Source organism: Tursiops truncatus, chromosome 13 (genome assembly GCF_011762595.2).
Source record: "Tursiops truncatus isolate mTurTru1 chromosome 13, mTurTru1.mat.Y, whole genome shotgun sequence".
Taxonomy (NCBI): Eukaryota; Metazoa; Chordata; class Mammalia; order Artiodactyla; family Delphinidae; genus Tursiops; species Tursiops truncatus.
The window spans coordinates 6,452,353-6,470,715 of NC_047046.1; the positions used below are offsets into that span (position 1 = coordinate 6,452,353).

At 45.7% G+C, this 18,363-nt stretch overlaps 1 protein-coding gene across 6 annotated transcripts; it reads right to left on the minus strand.

Moving 5' to 3' along the window:
* Positions 1-477: 477 nt before the first annotated feature.
* SNRNP35 (small nuclear ribonucleoprotein U11/U12 subunit 35) lies at positions 478-11,102 on the minus strand. 6 transcript variants are annotated; one of them, XM_019950250.3, is made up of 4 exons: positions 11,031-11,102; positions 10,228-10,363; positions 8,453-8,538; positions 478-3,656 (listed from the first exon to the last, which is right to left on the minus strand). In XM_019950250.3, exons 2-4 carry the CDS (start codon positions 10,298-10,300, stop codon positions 2,913-2,915), a joined length of 903 nt encoding a protein of 300 aa, XP_019805809.1. In that variant the 5' UTR covers positions 10,301-10,363; positions 11,031-11,102; the 3' UTR covers positions 478-2,912. The 6 variants fall into 6 exon arrangements, with proteins under 6 accessions (XP_019805809.1, XP_019805808.1, XP_019805810.1 ...); XM_019950249.3 differs by having other exon boundaries at positions 10,967-11,100; XM_019950251.3 differs by lacking the exon at positions 8,453-8,538 and having other exon boundaries at positions 10,967-11,101.
* Between the last annotated feature and the right edge of the window lie 7,261 nt (positions 11,103-18,363).

An 18,363-nucleotide genomic window follows, 5' to 3' on the forward strand; every position in this document is an offset into this window, starting at 1 on the left:
TTCTTGGCATCTTGTTTCAGCATTCACCGTGTCAAATACTTAGTCCCCTGCGAAAAAGACAAATGTCCCAAAGCGGATTGAGTGTGACGTGCGGAACCCTAGGGGATGCCAGATGGTGGGTAGGGTAGACTTGCCAAAGCAATGGCGGTGGGTGAAAAGATGGCTTGGGGACCAAACGTCTGGCTGACTCATGAGGCTGCAGTGGAGACGGAGAGCCACATGCCCTGTCTGCAACTGGCAAGTTGGGGGGTTACCCAAGTAATGTTTTCTCTCCACTCACGGAGCACCCAGAGTGCAAGACTGGGTGCTCACGGATTGAGAGAGGTACCATTTCCCAACAGGGCACTCAAGTACATCTGACTGGGCTGCTTTCTACACATTTTACTATGGTTTGCTAAGAAACCATCAAGTTGGTTTATAGGATCTACATGAACTCCGTTTCCAGATCGCTGAGAAAAATGACCAGACACGATAATGTTGGTTTAGAGCAGTGGTTCTCCAACCTGACTGCCCATTAGAACTATTAGAGTTTATTCTCAGAGAGTATAAAAGCATGTGTGCTGAGGAATCCCCCTCCCCGCGTCACCTTTGGTTGTCTTCCCCCTGGGGTGACCAGTGTTGGTAGTTTCCTGGGTGTCTTTCCTGAAGTAATTTATAAATATACATGCAATCATGTAAAAAAATACAGATATATTTCTGTTCTCTTTCTACATAAATGGCAGCGTGTTATACACATGCTATCCCATACCTTTCTTTCCTTAGAATACCCTGGACATGACTTCACACCAGTATAAAAGACAGTGGGTCTCAACCAGGGGTGATTTTGGCCCCCAGGGATATTTGGCACTCACTGGAGACATTTTTGGTTGTCGCAACTGGGTGGGTGCTACTGTCATCCAGTAGGCCCCAGGGACGCTGCTAAATATCCTACAATGCATAGGACGGCCCCCGATACCAAAGAGTTTTCCAGCCCCAAATGTCAATAGTGCCAAGACTGAGGAACCCTGGTCGACCATCGAGTGTAATTTGTTCATGTTTGTCCAGGCCCCACTGGTGGACAGGTAGCTTCCAATCTTTCTAAAACAGCGCTGCACACTCACACACGTGCATCAGTCTGCAGAATAAACTAGCAGCAGAATTGCCGGGTCGGAGGGTATCCGCCTTTGCCATGTTGACAACTACAGTCCCTGACGGTGGGGGGGGCGGGGGGAGTTCTACTAATTTTTTTTTTTTTTTTAGTTACCAGGGCCATTGTAAGACTAAGCCCAAATGTCCAGGGGTGGAGACTGAATGTGCCTATTTTTTCCATCCATCGGTATTCTGGTACTCAGGGTTGATAGCCGCCAGCTTAGACTCTGTGAACACTACGTAAACACTGCTGCCCCTGTGTGTGTTTCTTCTGAAGCCGTCTCACGACTCAGCTTCCCTGATGTGGAGCAGCTTGTTTACCTAATGTACCTACCAACTCTAGCTCATAACACACGTTGTAAATGAAACATGGGTGAAATCATAAAGGTGTTCCTGCAAGGCGGTCTTCTGAGATTTGGGAGAAGAGTGAAATTCTGCACTGGAAATTTACAAAGGAAAGAGCATATTCTCCTAAAACAGTTCTAACAGCTGATAGCACTTTTAAGATATCGTAGGTCCCCTATGTAACAATGAGATTCATACTCCTGATGCAAAAACCTAGTAATGAATGTGTGAGTCTTGCTACTAAATCAGACATTTACTTTACATGAGACATCCTGAATTTTAAGAACCTGAACTTTCAAAGACACAGCCATGGATAAAAGAAAAAGGTTGAATGTCACTTTCTTGAAAAATCACATGAACAGTATGGTACTTATTCAAAGCTCTCAGAAGTTCAGGTCAATATATCCAGTTTCAAACAAACCAGAGGCTGGACGATCAAGAGAGAAAAGGCAAATCAGTCCATCGGAACCAGCTACTAACCTTTCATTGATTTCATTTTCATTTCACTCTCACTTCTTTTGAACTTTCTCTTTTCCAAGGGCTGGAGGATTACCACAGACCACAGCCCCAAAGCCCTGCAACTCTGGGTTTTCATTTTAAATGCCAGCCACCCCGCCAAAAAGAGAAAAGGAAAAAAGGTAGTCAGCATTTGGCTCGAGAATGGAGTTATATTTGTTCAAGAGAAGCTGGTTGCTGACCCAGATCACTGCTAAGACTGGCTTTTGGTACTAAGTCTGGACATTCTCCTTGGATTCATTTTTCTAACCCATTTTTATTTCACTGCAGCAAACCCTGCACTATGGACATAAAGGTGGAAAACACACAACTTAGATTCTGACCAGATTTGGGTTCCCAGGAGTCACAGATCAATGCAAATGGTTTTCAGTCATCACCTCTTTCTGCCAAGCCCTCAAAATGGCCATTTCCAATAGATGGGAGAAAAAGCAAATTCCGTACTGCCAAATTAAATGAGTCGTGGCTCCTTACATAGGTCTTTCTGTACAGATGCTGGTGACTGCAAAATTGTTTCTCAAGCTTATCAAATAATGGGTCCTTACAACTATAAGATGAAGGGAGTTCCCTGGTGGTCCAATGGTTAGGACTCTGCACTTTCACTACTGAGGGTGCAGGTTCAATCCCTGGTCAGGGAAGTAAGATCCCACAAACCGCCCATGAGCCCCAAAAAACAAAAACAAAAACTATAAGATGAAGAAGAGAAAATTCAAAGTATCAGCGTGTTCATCTTGAACCTGCATTCCAGAGTCGAAAGAAAACGTACCCAACCCCATTATCATTAGTAAGTTTCTTCTGTTTTGTTTTTGTTTTCATCAGTAAGTTCTATTCAACCACTGGACTTGGATTCTGTATACAAGCAGTGCAGGTCTCCCTGCGCTTTTACTGGTCGGGTACCTTCGTTTGGGTTTGGCAGGGGATGGAGTCTACTTACTTCTGTCCCTCTTCTCCCTCCCCTTGACCCTGTCATCTCTGAAGTCCCTCTCTCTGTCCCAGTCACCTTCTGGCCACACCCTAGTTGATTCTTTTTCCTGCCACCTCTTCTCCCGGCCCCTGTCATGGTCCCGATCCCTCGTCCTGGAGTCCCAGTGTCTTTCTCGGGATCGAGATCGCTCCCTTCTCTCCCTCTTTCCCTCTCGAAACTGGTCGCTTTTAACAACTGGCAGATTAATGGGTTTTCGGAAAGGCCGATCCCGCCCCCCAAATCTCAGCTGCCCAGATTCCTTTTTCCCCCCCAGGCCTCCTCCAAGTCGCCGAGGAATCCACCCTTTGAGAGTCCTTTCCAGTTCATAGTCCACAAATATCTCGTGTTGGTCAATAACCAGGCCGTCGGCGTCCCGGTAAGCTTTGAGCAGAGAACGCTCCTCTTTGTATTCGATGAAGGCGTAGCCCTTCGAAAAGCCCGTGACCAAGTCCCTCACCAGCCGAAGCCGCCGGATGTCCCCATAGCGGGAAAATACTTCCTTTAACTTCTCCTCTTTGGTCTGCAGGTTTAGTCTCGCCACAAACAGGGTGAGGAGGGGGTCTCCTGTGACGCCTTTGTTGGGGGCATATCGTGCCAGCATCGCCCTCCAGACAGCTCGATCATGTGGGTCCTCGTCGGTGCCATCAATGCTGCCAGCTTTAAGCGGGTCATACTCCCTGGCGATGGGCATCCAATCGTTCATGTTCTAAGGAGAAGCACGGCAAGCGTTTATGCAGCATCTGCTGTGAGCTACGCATTCAATCCTTCCAACAACCCCATGAAGTAGATACTGCTTTTCGCCCCTTCTTCCAACAGGGAAGGAAGAGGGTTTTTCAGACGCTGTGGCCTCCCAGCTAGAAGGCAGGGGAGACAGTATCAGAGCCAGGCAGTGGGGCTCCAGAATGCTCACACGCACTCCTCCACCAACCCTCCCCGGAAGGAGCAGAGGGCAACGTGCCTGAGTTTGCTGCATAGGTGTATCATCCAGCTTAGCCACGGTAGGGCGCACACGAACTGTTATAACGTGGCAACACGGATCAAAATCCAGAATCAAAACCCAGGCTCACCTTTCAGAGACTTTAAAATGGTCAGAGGGAAACCAGCCTGGGAACTTCTGTGGAAAAGGGCATCTTAAAAAACTCTTTATGGGAGTTCCCTGGCGGTCCAGGGGTTAGGACTCGGCACTTTCACTGCCGGGCCCCGGGTTCAATCCCTGGTTGGGGAACTAGGATCCCGCAAGCCACACGGCTCGGCCAAATATATATACATATATAATGATAATAATAACATTAATAAAAATTAAAAACCCTTTACTACCAAGAGTTTCAAACACATACCAGTGTAGACAATGGCATAACCTTCCATGAATTTCTCACCCGGCTCCAACCATGACCAACACCTGGCCTGTCTTATTTCATCTGTGCTCCCCACATTCCCGCTCCCAGATTTTTTTTTTAAATTTTTAAATATTTGTTTATTTATTTATTTAGGCTGCACTGGATCTTTAGTTACGGCACGCAGGATCTTCGTTTCATTATGCAGGATCCTTAGTTGCAGCATGCGGGACTTCTTAGTTGCGGCATGTGGGATCTAGTTCCCCGACCAGGGATTGAACCCGGGCCCCCTGCATTGGGAGTGCGGTGTCCTACCCGCTGGACCACCAGGGGAGTCCCTCCCAGATTATTCTGATAAGGACTTTTTAAAAAAACAAAACTGCATGGGAAAATGGTGCTCTGAATGCAGCCTTTTGCATCTGTCAGTAAACAGGGAGCAAAGCCAAAATGACAGTGACCCAGCCGCAGGCTCTTTAGTTCAAAAGGAAGATGGGGGACTTCCCTGGTGGCACAGTGGTTAGGAATCCACCTGCCAATGCAGGGGACACAGGTTCGATCCCTGGTCCAGGAAGATCCCACATACTACGGGGCGGCCAAGCCCGCATGCCATAACACTGAGCCCACGCACTCTAGGGCCTGCGTGCTGCAACTACTGAGCCCGCGTGCTGCAACTACTGAAGCCTGCGTGCCTAGAGCCCGTGCTCCACAACAAGAGACGCCACTGCAATGAGAGGCCCACGCACTGCAACGAAGAGTGGCCCCCACTCGCTGCAACTAGAGAAAGCATGTGTGCAGCAACGAAGGCCCAATGCAGCCAAAAAATATATATAAATAAATAAAAAGAAACTTTATATAAAAAAAAAGGAAGATGGGATTTCTTCCCACTTCCCTAGCTCATAATCCATTTATGCTTTGGAGCTTGAGAACTGATTGCAATGGTAATTTTAGTTCAGCAAGCACACTGCAACTGTCATTCATTCCGATAGAAGATCTATGTTTGTTTGAAAGAGGGTGGGTAAGTTTAAGTCTGACACATGATAATTGATTCATGTGAATTTGCTGGAATAATTCGGTGCTTGCCAACATTTCAGACCCTGCTGGTAATCATGTGACTACCTCTGTAAAGCTTTAGAGCCAAGGCTGAAATATGTTCCTTAAAAACCAGGGCTCTGTCAAATATATCTGGTGATCTTTATTCCTAACAGCATCTTTCCATGATATTTATTAAAATGGTATCTATAGTTTTCCCCCCCTCTCTCAAATTTTCCTCAAGGATCTTTTTTGGTTTTGCTCTTCAGTTTATGGGTTATGTAGGGGGAGTGATCACAGTGGAATTTCTTTTCCCAGTAAAAAAAGTAAAACACCTACAGAATAAAACCCGAAGTCAATGAACTCAAGAATTCTGACTCTCACTTAGCCTCTCCTCATATTCCATTGCAGAACCTATTCTCCCCAGGACTGCTCCTCATTCCTTGAACGTGCCCTAATCCCCTAGCTCTGTGTCTTTCCTGGTGCAATTTCCTCTGCTGGGAATATTCCCTTCCTTTCCACCTCCCACATCTCCACTTGTGGAAATTCTACTGGTCCTTCAAGTCCAGCTTCCAGCCTCTTCCCCATGAAGCAAATCCGTTGGTCCCACAGCTCATGGTACCTCTTCTGTCATACTGATCACGTTTTGCCCAACACACAATAAACACTCTTCACAATAAACACTCTTCAACCCAGTGTCTCCAGATCCTAGGACACTTCCTGATAAATGCTGGGGAACTGAACCAACTCCAAACAAAATTCACTGAACTTATTTTGGTCCAAATCAGACAAAAAGGACCACTTCATTGAAAACTGAAAGGCAGGGACTTCCCTGGTGGCACAGTGGTTAAGAATCCGCCTGCCAATGCAGGGGACACGGGTTTGATCCCTGGTCCAGGAAGATCCCACATGCTGCAGAGCAACTAAGCCCGTGCGCCACAACTACGGAGCCTGAGCTCTAGAGCCCACGAGCCACAACTACTGAAGCCCATGTGCCTAGAGCCCGTGCTCCGCAACAAGAGAAGCCACCGCAATGAGAAGCCCGTGCACCGCAGCAATGAAGAGCAGCCCCCGCTCGCCCAACTAGAGAAAGCCCGCACGCAGCAACGAAGACCCAACGCAGCCAAAAAATTAATTATTTTAAAAAAGAAAGAAAGAAAATTGAGAGGCAGGACATTACACCATCTGCCACCAAATTGTAAAAGGAGGACATATATGCGTCTCATCATTAACAAGCAACTTTGGAGAAGACACCTCTCTGGTATCCTTATCAGTAAAAGGATGATAAACAACTAGAACAAGGGAAGGAGCAGGAGAAGAGTGAGACGCTTTTGGTCTGGTCTGGGCTCTGCCTCTAACTCACTTTGTGTCTTTTGTCTATTATGGCTGTAATTTCTCCACATGGGGTAAAAAAAGAGAGAGAGATCACTGTGTTGTTTGGATCTCTGCTCTGGTATTCTCTAAATGGACCTAAAATTCTTAAGATTCTAATCGTACTATCGCAAGGTTCCAGGAAAAACAAACAAACAAAAAAGAGACCATCATATAGTTAACCTGTATTGAACACTTAGGAGGTGCCAGGCACTGTGCTAAGCACTTAACTCCCCTCACCTCTCAACAACACCGGGACACACCCACTTCTATTATTGCCATTTCAGATGCCAAAGGTGAGATGCAAAAAGATTGTCTCTTGTCCCAAATCACAGAAGTAGCCCAGAGGGGGAGTTAGAACCAAGGGCTTTTATTGACTCCAGAGCTTGAGCTCTTAACTCTTTCCTTAGATAGCTGTCATAAAATATAAAGCTTGAGATGGGGATAGGACAAAGCAGGCCACGTCTGGGTATCTGAGGCTGACAGCCCCCTCGCATGCAAGTGGGAAAGGAACCCGTCCCCATTCCACAGGAAAAGGTCACAAAGAACCACCAAATAAAGCTGACATTGCTGTACACAGTCAGAGCTCCTGTTCAAAGCTTTAAGAGTTCCTCAAATTAAACTCCGGAAAAAAATTACAAAGGGATAGAAGATGAGTTTCCGGTTTTCTCCCTCACCTGCATGCTCCTATCAATACTCAATACCAAGAGAAGAGCGGGCTTCACAGCTTCTCGTTAATCTTTCTAGGTGTATTTCCTCCGTTGCAACATAGCATTGAGATTTTCTACCACCATCTCTCTGGATGTTTAGATTCTCGTCATTACTTCATAAACGGAGATGGGATGTGAGAGATGAATCGTCGGGGGTGGAGGTGAGTGGGGAAATGAACTATTAAAGACAGAAGTGTGGAAAGTGAAAAAGCACTGGATTGGGAGTCAGAACACCCAGGTGTGAGACCTAGTGTTAGCTTCGGCAAAATTTAAATCACCTGTTAAATGCTGCTAAGTGCCTCTTCACCGCGTTTTTTTGTGAAGATGAGAGAAGGTAGTGTCTTTGAAAGCGCTTTCTAATTATAAATTATTATACAAATAAAAGCTATTCTTGGGCTTCCCTGGTGGCGCAGTGGCTGGGAGTCCGCCTGCCGATGCAGGGGATGCGGGTTTGTGCCCCCGTCCGGGAAGCTCCCACATGCCGCAGAGCGGCTGGGCTCGTGAGCCATGGCCGCTGAGCCTGCGCGTCCGGAGCCTGTGCTCCGCAACGGGAGAGGCCACGGCAGTGAGAGGCCCGCGTACCACAAAAAAAAAAAAAAAAAAAAAAAAGCTATTCTTAAGCAAACAAACAAAGCACTCGTCCCCAGGCTGAGCCTGCAGAACGGAACAACCGGCGCTTCCCACCAGGTGTGAAGCAAACTGAAGGCAGGCGCCCAGAGCCGTCCGAGCACGCGCAGTGAGGCCGTGGACGCTAACGCGGAAGTCTCCGTGAAAAAGTCTATACTTCCGATCCGCCCCCCCGCCCCGCAGCGCCTCCGTCTCGGCCGCCGGCCCTCAGGGCTGCCTTCCCCAGCCCGTCACCATCTGAGGGGGCACAGGACGGAAGGGGCCATCCTACCAACCCAGCTGTCGCCCCCGCTCCCGGCAACCCCAAAAGGTCCCCCTTTGCCCGCTTTCAACATGGCGGCCCACGCACGCGCCGACATACCGTCCAGGCCGAATTCCCTCGTCCTTCTCGCCAGGGTGGGCCCTACTCCCACCAAACCGCTCCCGCTCACCTCAGCAAGGATCGGGCTTCCTTTCCCACGGGGCCAGGTGCCGAGCTCGAAGCGACGGAAGATTCTTCCTCCTTGACTGACAGGACCTTTACATCGGAAGTAGCAGATTCGTCACGGGCCCTGTTTCCGTTTTTGCTTTTATTTTAACAAATCTAATCACATGCCTTGAGCATCGACTGCATATCGTCTCCGAAGAGAATGAACTTTCTGTTTCTGTAAAATTTTTCACGAAGACAGAAACTGCTAAATTGAACAAAAGTTGAAAGACGATCGAATGTGCAGCTAGTTGTCTGGGAGCCGCTGGATTTCTCTCCGTAGCAAGGAGGTGTTTCAGCGCGATGGGAGTTTTGGTTCTTAGGCTCGCTTTGAGAATTTGATTAATATTGTGGGGTTTATTTACTCAGAAAATGCGTATGCCGGTTCACAAGGAAACTTTGTACGTATGTTTTGCCAGAGTTTTTTAACCCGTAAATTTAACACGTTCGCTTTCCACACAAGCAAAACAGTTCTTCACAGTTTGGAGAGGTTACTTAAGAATCGCGTGGAAGCTGGTTTAAGTGCCGTTTCCTGGGCCCCGCAGGGAATCAGTGAATTCAGAACCGCTGAATGAACCTCAAAATGACTCTTTGAGGACCCCTGCCTTTAGAGTCACGGTTAAGAAGCCCAGATTTAAAACCTAAGCGTGGGAGGGAGAGGGGAGAACCGTGTGGTCAGTAAATCTGTGTAGAACGGGTAGATGTATGCATTCAGATTATGCTGTGTTTCTTTTTTGTTAGGTCAAAATATTCGGGTAGATTACGACTTGTGGTACAACTTGAAATGTCTTGAGACAGTTGTGCTTTTCATGATGAGTCTCGTGATTTCTTCAGCCACTCATTTTCTGATTAATTCTTACAAGTGGGTCATTTCTGCGAACAGCTGATCTCATTTTGATTCCAGTCCTATTCTTAGAAGGTAAGCCAATGACCAGCTACTAAGGATGTATTACTGCTACCTAGTTTTTATCAAATCTTTATTATGTAGGTGAAGCATAGGTTCTGAATATCTATAGCTTTCTTTAAAGTACGTTCTCTTGAAATATATTAATAAAATGTATTGAGTAAAAAAGTGAGCAATATCTATAGTTTAAAATTTCATATTGGGCTTCCCTGGTGGCGCAGCTGTTGGGAGTCCGCCTGCCGATGCAGGGGACGCGGGTTCGTGCCCCGGTCTGGGAAGATCCCACGTGCCGCGGAGCGGCTGGGCCCGTGAGCCATGGCCGCTGAGCCTGCGCGTCCGGAGCCTGTGCTCCGCGACGGGAGAGGCCACGGCAGTGAGAGGCCCGCGTACCACAAAAAAAAAAAAAAAAAAAAAAAAATTCATATTTAGGACTTCCCTGGTGGCGCAGTGGTTAAGAATCCACCTGCCAATGCAGGGGACACTGGTTCGATCCCTGGTCCAGGAAGATCCCACATGCCGCAGAGCAACTAAGCCCGTGCACCACAACTACGGAGCCTGCGCTCTAGAGCCCGCGAGTCACAATTACTGAGCCCGTGTGCCACAACTACTGAAGCCTGGGCGCCTAGAGCCCGTGCTCCGCAACAAGAGACGCCACTGTTTGAAGCCCACGCACCGCAACTAAGAGTAACCCCCCTCACGGCAACGAGAGAAAGCCCGCGCTCAACAACGAAGACCCAGTGCAGCCAAAAATAAATAAACATATTAAAAAATTAATTAATTAATTAAATTTAAAAAAGAAATATTGTGGTCCCAGTATCTCTGCTCTGCTGGCTTACCAACGGAAGGCTTCTGGGAAAAGTGCATCCACAGCACGAATGCTGCTGCAGAGTCTGAAGGTGCTGCAGACATCTTTTAATATGCTTGGTGGCCTCTTGAAGGGTCATCTGACAGGCATCTCCACGGCTGCCACATCTATATAATTAAAGTTTAATTATATACAAAATTACTTATATAACAAAATACTTTATAAACCAAGCAGAAGATCTGAAGGGCAACGTGAGCAACCCTACTACAGATTTCTATAGAAGTTTCATATTAATACAATCTTTTTTTCCTTTTTCCGGTTTTATTGACATACAGCACTATATAAGTTTAAGGTGGCTTACATACATCATGATATGATTACCACAGTAAGTTTAGTGAGCATCTGTCATCTCGTAAGGATACAAAATAAAAGAAATAGAAAAAAAAATTTTTCCCATACAGCAGTGTTAAAAAGATATTAATCATATCATACATTACATCCCTAGTACTAATTTATAACTGGAAATAAGTACCTTTTGACTGCTTCCGTCCAATTCCCCCACCCCCAGGCCTCACCTCTGGGAACCACAAATCTGATCTCTTTTTCTATGTGTTTGTTTATTTTGAAGTATAACTGACCTACAACACTATGTTAGCTCCTGGTGCACAATATTATGATTTGATATTTCTGTACCTTTCAAACTGATCACCACCACACTAATACCATCTTAAAACAAACATTTAAAAAAACAAACAAACATTTAGCATCACCTGCCAGACACTGGGCTAAGCTCACTTCACTCTCTCAACAGCTCATTGCAGAGTGTATTGTTACCTTCCTGGGTGGAACAGAGCTGGCCTGGAGAGTAGGGTGGAGGACATTAGTCCCTTGGCCGTAGTCTCCTTTAATGCTTCCCCCACCCACCTACACCACCTCCCCCCACACACACCCCACCCTCCCACTCATCACCCCGAATAAACATTTCACCTAAGTTTAAAAAAAAAAAAAGTGTGCTGTTATGCAAACACCGACTGAAAACAAGTGCTCTGGGCACCACCCTTCCTGCAACCAAATTCTTTTCTAAAGACTTTCAGCTCCTAGAGCTGAAGTCACTGATCCAGGATTGCAGGCATTTAAGCCAAAAGAGAACAGGAAGAAAGACATACTGAATGTACCACTCAGGAAATTAATGGTGCCACCAGTATTCAGAAGAGCATGAGACCTACTCTGCTTGATGTACCAAAATAGGACCACCAGATATTTGCTAATGGAACTTTCCTATGGGTGGAATTAACCCCCAAACACTTATGGTTCCATTTTTATGAAGCATGACCCACCCACTACTTTTGTTTCCCACGTCATGTTTTCCTTTGCTTAACAGTGAGTTGGGCGATACCTTACTTTATGCTCTTTTTTTTTTTTTTTTTTTTTTTTTTTGTGGTACGCGGGCCTCTCACTGCTGTGGCCTCTCCCGTTGCGGAGCACAGGCTCCGGACGCGCAGGCTCAACGGCCATGGCTCACGGGCCCAGCCGCTCCGCGGCATGTGGGATCTTCCCGGACCGGGGCTCGAACCCGTGTCCCCTGCATCGGTAGGCAGACTCTCAACCACTGTGCCAACAGGGAAGCCCCACTTGGACTTTTTAAAAAGCTTTGTTGTAGACATATTCTATGTGTGTTACTGATCCAGCTTTTCATATCTTGTACCCAAATAATCATATGAACTTGGGGAGTTTCTCATACTTCATATTCTGGAGATAAAGTAGTTTATAATAGGCATAGTAATAATAATAGCCAACATGTATTGAGCACTTACCGTGTGCCAGACGCTGTTCTAAAGCATTTCACGACAATCTTATAAAGTGGCTTCTATCCTTACCCCCATTTGACAGCTGGGAAGACTGAGCCCCAGAGAAGTAATTTCCTTGCCTAAGATCACACAGCTTGCAAGTGACAGAGCCAATCAAGATTTGAACAGTTGTGGTCTGGTCTAGAATCCACCTTGAACACTGTGGTAGCACTCATACTTTTTCAAATTTCAGGGTGCATGTGCATCAGAATTACCTAGAGGGCTTGTTAAAACACAGATTGGGGCTTCCCTGGTGGTGCAGTGGTTGAGAGTCCGCCTGCCGATGCAGGGGACACGGGTTCGTGCCCTGGTCCGGGAAGATCCCACATGCCGCGGAGCGGCTAGGCCAGTGAGCCATGGCCGCTGAGCCTGCGCGTCTGGAGCCTGTGCTCTGCAACGGGAGAGGCCACAGCAGTGAGAGGCCCGCGTACCGCAAAAAAAAAAAAAAAAAAAACAGATTGCTGGGGCCCACCCCTAAAGTTTCTGATTCAGTGGGTTAAGAATTTGCATTTCTGAAAAGTTTCCAGGTGATGCTTATGCTGCTGGTCTCGGAAACACACTTTAAGAACCTCTGCTGGGTGAAAAAAGAAACCGGCCCCAAATGGAATCACTTGTGCTAAGCCCTTAATATATAACTTCAATTTCAGCCTCTCCCAGGGGTGGAATTTTAAACCAATCAATCTGGAATTTCCTGATCATCCCTAGTGAGGTAATCTGCTTGATGGACTCCCCACCTTTACCCCCAAGGGAAGGCGACCTTACCTGAAATAATCCTTTTTTTGTTTATGACTTCCTTGTCTTATCCCCCTTTTCTGCCTTTAAAAACCTTCCATTTGTACAGCTCCTCTGAAGCTCTTTTCTACTTGCTAGATGAGATGCTGCCCAATTCATGAATCGTCAAATAAAGCCAAGGAGGTCTTCAAATATACTCAGTTGAATTTTTTTTTTTAATATTTATTTAGGGGCTTCCCTAGTGCAGTGGTTAAGAATCTGCCTGCCAATGCAGGGGACACGGGTTTGAGCCCTGTTCTGGGGAGATCCCACATGCCGCAAACCACCTAAACCCATGCGCCACAACTACTGAGCCTGCACTCTAGAGCCCACAAGCCACAACTACTGAGCCCGCGCGCCTAGAGCCCATGCTCCTTAACAAGAGGAGCCACCGCAATGAGAAGCCTGAGCACCGCAAGGAAGAGCAGCCCTGCTCGCCGCAACTAGAGAAAGCCCACGCGCAGCAACAAAGACCCAGTGCAGACAAAACTAAAATAAATAAATTTAAAATATTTATTTATTATTTTTTGTAATTTAGTCTGCTCCAGGTCTTAGTTGTGGCTCACGGGATCTTCATTGTGCCATGTGGGATCTTTAGTTGCGGCATGCAGACTTCTTACTTGCGGCATGCATGCGGGATCTAGTTCCCCGACCAGGGATCGAATCCAGGCCCCCGGCACTGGGAGCATGGAGTCTTACCCACTGGACCACCAGGGAAGTCCCGAATTTTGTTTTTTAACAGCTGTAATTCAGAATTGTTTTCATAATTTCCCAACGGAGAGAGAAGGGTCATGATTACCAACAGATTGTCCAATTCTATGAGGGATCAAAGAGTTAAGATCATTAACACTTGATAATAACAACCAGTGTCCATTGATGCTTATGATGTGCTGGACACTGGATGAGGCACTTTTCACAAATTATCTCGTCTAATCCTCACACCAGTTTTGGGGAATACTTTTATTTTTCCAAGTTGACTGTAGGAAATGGGGATTTGGAGATTAGAGAATTTGATCAAATTTATGTACCAGGAAGTAACAATTGTGAGGTTCAAGTCAAAACTATTTAACTCCACAGTCCTGTTGGCTACTACTTTACAGTCCTGGCACATAGTAGGTGCTCAGTAAATAAGTTGTCAAATGAATGAACAAAAGAATCTTTTTTTTTATATCAAAATCCTAGTTACTCAATGGAAGACACTTTGACTTTTTTAAAGTGCGATTTACCAGGTTTCACTGTGTAACAAAGAAGGAAGGAAGATATGGTGCCTTAGAGGATCAATTTCTAGAGAAATTTCAAGGCAGAAGGAACTTTTGAAAAGGACAGTGGTGCAGAAGAGATTCATACCAGCAGTGGTGGCTGGGGATCCTGATGGTAAAAAATAAATGCAGCAACGTTAAATTCTTTCTGATAAGCATTGCTCTGCGAAGGCTACATTCCAACAATGATGTTCGGTGGTTTTTAGTCTATTCACAGAGTTGTGCAACCATCACCACAATCTAATTTTAGAACATTTTCATCACCCCAAAAAGAAGCCCTGTCTGCATTAGCACGTACTCCCCCTCCCCCTCCCCCAGCTCTAGACAACCACTAATCTACTTTCTATCTCTATGGATATGCTGTTGTGCACATTTCATATAAATGGAATCATACAATAGGTGGCCTTTGTGGCTGGCTTCTTTCACTCAGTAAAATGTTTTCAAGATTCATCCACATTGTAGCATCTGTCAGTGCTTCATTCCTTATCTCCTTACCAGCACTTTACTGAGGTATAATTTACCTAAAGGAAATACACAGTGTTAAGCATACAGTTCCGCAATATTTCACCTATGTATGTACTCATGTGACCTTCACCAAGATCAAGATGTAGCACATTTTCATCACCCCATAGAGTTTCCTCACATGTTAAAAGAAGGAAAACTGGTAAAGTACACATAAGATAAAATTTATTTTACAACCTTAACCATTTTTAAGTGTACAGTTCAGTAGTGTTAAGTACATTCATATTGTTGTGCAACCAAACTCCAAACCTTTTCACCCTACAGAACTGATACTCTATACCCACTAAACAACAACCCTCCATTCCCCCCTCCCCCCAGCCCCGGCAACCACCATTCTACTTTCTGTTTCTATGAGTTTGTACACTAGATATCTCATATAAATGAAATCATATCGTATTTATCTTTTGGTGACTGGCTTAATTTCACTTAGCATAATGTTCTCAAGGTTCATCGATGTTGTGGCATGTGTCAGAATTTCCTTCCTTTTTAAGGCTGATTAATATTCCATTGTATGTATACACCACATTTTTTTTATCCATTCATCTGTGGACGGACATTTGGGTAACTTCCACCTTTTGGCTATTGTGAATAATGCTACTATGAACATGAGTGTGCAAATATCTCTTTGACACCCTGCTTTCAATTCTTTTGGATATGTACCCCAAAGTGGTATTGCTGGATCATATGATAATTCTATTTTTCATTTTATTTATTTTTTTCTTCTTCTTCTTATTTTTTTATACAGCAGGTTCTTATTAGTCATCCATTTTATACACATCAGTGTATCCATGTCAATCCCAATCGCCCAATTCATCACACCACCCCCACCCCCAAGCCGCTTTCCCCCCGTGGTGTCCATACGTTTGTTCTCTACGTCTGTGTCTCAATTTCTGCTCTGCAGGGACTTCCCTGGCAGTCCAGTGGTTAAGACTCTGCACTTCCACTGCAGGGGACGCAGGTTTGATCCCTGGTTGGGAAACTAAGATCCCACATGCTGTAAAGTGTGGCCAAAAAGAAAAAGAAATGCAATTGATATTTTATATTGATCTTGTATGCTGCAATCTTGAGCTCATTTATTAGCTCTAGTAGTTTTTTTGTGGATTCTGCAGCCTGTTAATATGGTGGATTACATAGATTGATTTTTTGTTAGTATTTATTTATTTATTTATTTTTGGCTGCATCGGGTCTTGGTTGCAGCTGTGGGATTTTTTTTTTTTTTTTTTTTTTATGGCTGTGTTGGGTCTTCGTTGCTGTGCGCGGGCTTTCTCTAGTTGCGGTGAGCAGAGGCAGAGGCTACTCTTCGTCGCAGTGCGTGGGCTTCTCATTTCGGTGGCTTCTCTTGTTGCGGAGCACGGGCTCTAGGCACGCAGGCTTCAGTAGTTGTGGCTCGCGGGCTCAGTAGTTGTGGCTCATGGGCTCTAGAGTGCAGGCTCAGTAGTTGTGGCTTAGTTGCTCCGCGGCATATGGGATCTTCCCCGACCAGGGCTCAAACCCGTGTCTCCTGCATTGGCAGGCGGATTCTTAACCACTGCGCCACCAAGGAAGTCCCTAATTTATTTATTTTTTACTTTTTTGGCTGCATCGGGTCTTAGTTGTGGCACATGGGATCTTCGCTGAGGCATGCGGGAGCTTTTGTTGCAGTGCACAGGCTTCTCTCTAGTTGTGGTGTGCGGGTTTTCTCTCTCTAGTTGTGGTGCTCCGGCTCCAGAGCACGTGAGCTCTGTAGTTTCCGGCACGCGGGCTCTCTCGTTGAGGCGCGCGAGCTCAATAACTGTGGCGCGCGGGCTCAGTTCCCCGACCAGGAATCGAACCCACGTCCCCTGCATTGGAAGGTGGATTCTTTACCACTGGACCACCAAGGAAGTCCCAAAAGATAATTTTACTTAAGTCAAACTGAGGAGTATAACCCAAGAGACAGACTCTCAGAAGCTCTGAGAACTGTTCTGCCTATTAGAAGTCAAAGACACAGTCATAAGCCTTTTTGAGACAAAGGATCATACATCAAAATGACATACAGACATTTTACATAAACTTCACCAAAGATACAGAGTCCAGGTAAGCAAGCAATTAAGTCACCATGACTCCCTACAGAGTTTGGAAAGAGTGCTCATCTTTTAAGCGGTTACATTGCTAGCCTCAGAAGAAAGGGAAAAAAAAGTTGACCTTCGTGGTCAAGCAGGCATTCCCACCTTTGAGGAGGTCTGGTTAATGTATAATGCAAATGTACACTGCACATGAGAGAGGGAGGGAGGAGGCCCAAATGTACAGAGAGAGAATTTTATGTTTACATTTTCTTGTCCTGCCTTAAAATATAAATTTTATTTCACCAATGTAGTCCAGTTTATCTATTTTTTTCTTTTGTTTCTTTTTCTGTGTTTTTTAAAAACTCATTGCCAAATCCATTGACATAAAGCTTTTCCACTATGTTTTCTTAGAGTTTTGTAGCTTTAGGCCTTTGATCCATTCTGAGTTAATTTTTGTATATGGTGTAAGGTAAGGTACGTCACACTTTTGCATGTGGGTATCCAATTTTCCCAACACCATTTGTTGAAAAAACTATCCTTTCCCCAATGAACAGTCTTGGCACCCTTGTTGAAAATAATTTGACCGTGTTTGTGAGGGTTTCTTTCTGGACCCTCTATTCCTTCATTCCTTTTTGTGAGTAAATAATAGTCCATTGTATGGATATGCCATATTATACTTATGGTAAGCCTAATATTTCTCCATATTTAATCACAGGGTGTCGTCAGGTCTGTGACTAATGGATTACTGAGCCCTTGCCCGGGGCCTTGTTTGATCATTAAAACATTGTACCATTGTACCATCTGAAATTAGTGTCTGTTTTGTTTGTTTGCTTTTTGTTTGTTTGTTTTATCCTTGTCCACTCTCCATTTTGACTCCACAGCTTCACTGTGGAGAAAATCTGGTACACCTACCACGAAGAAAACTGCCAATACGTTCCTGGGAAAGACAAGCTCCATTGCTGGATTGTCTGCCTATGACTATTACAAACCCTGAATTAAATCTAAAATAACCCGTTTTGTAATCCACACTGCTAATATTCTCAGTCATACCCTGTGTAGCTGCAGAATGTTTTCTAATTTCGAAGCGGTGATTTTTGTCTTATCTATTACTCCTCCCTTCCCAACCCAAGTGCCAAGCGCCTGGCACACAAGCTTAGGGTTTGTTGGAGGGAAGAATCCAGAATACCCGCTAATATTTTTTGAGCCTTTCCTAAGCGCTTTTTGTCACAGTCATTGTCTCATGATCTCATATATTCCTCACAACGACCCTACTCCGTAGGTACGGTTATTTACCCAGGAGTAAAGTGAGGCTCGGAGGACTTAAGTAACTTGCAAAGGCCACACGCTGGTCAAGTGGAGGAACCCAGGATAGAGCCAGGTGCATAGCGCAGGGAATCTCCATTTAACTGAGGGTCAGATGCCGCCGGTCCCGGTGACCATAGGCCTGGAAGCTCTGCGCAACACAGACCAATAGACTCCCGCGCGCTGCCACCAACTGCTGTTTTCTGCTTTGCCGCACGCTTCAGGAAATATTCTCAGAGACCGGATCTGCCTCCCCGTACCATGCAAATTCTATGGCTGGAACACCTGAGTGCAGAAAGGAAAGAGTTGTGTGCTTTTTAGCCTCCTTCCCAGAATGCGGTGGAAACTCCGCCCCTGTCTCCGTGGACACCCGGCTTCTGCGGTGGCTGTCACCAAGGGCGGAGCTGGGGTCGCTGCCCCTCCCCGTCTGCAACAGCTCTCG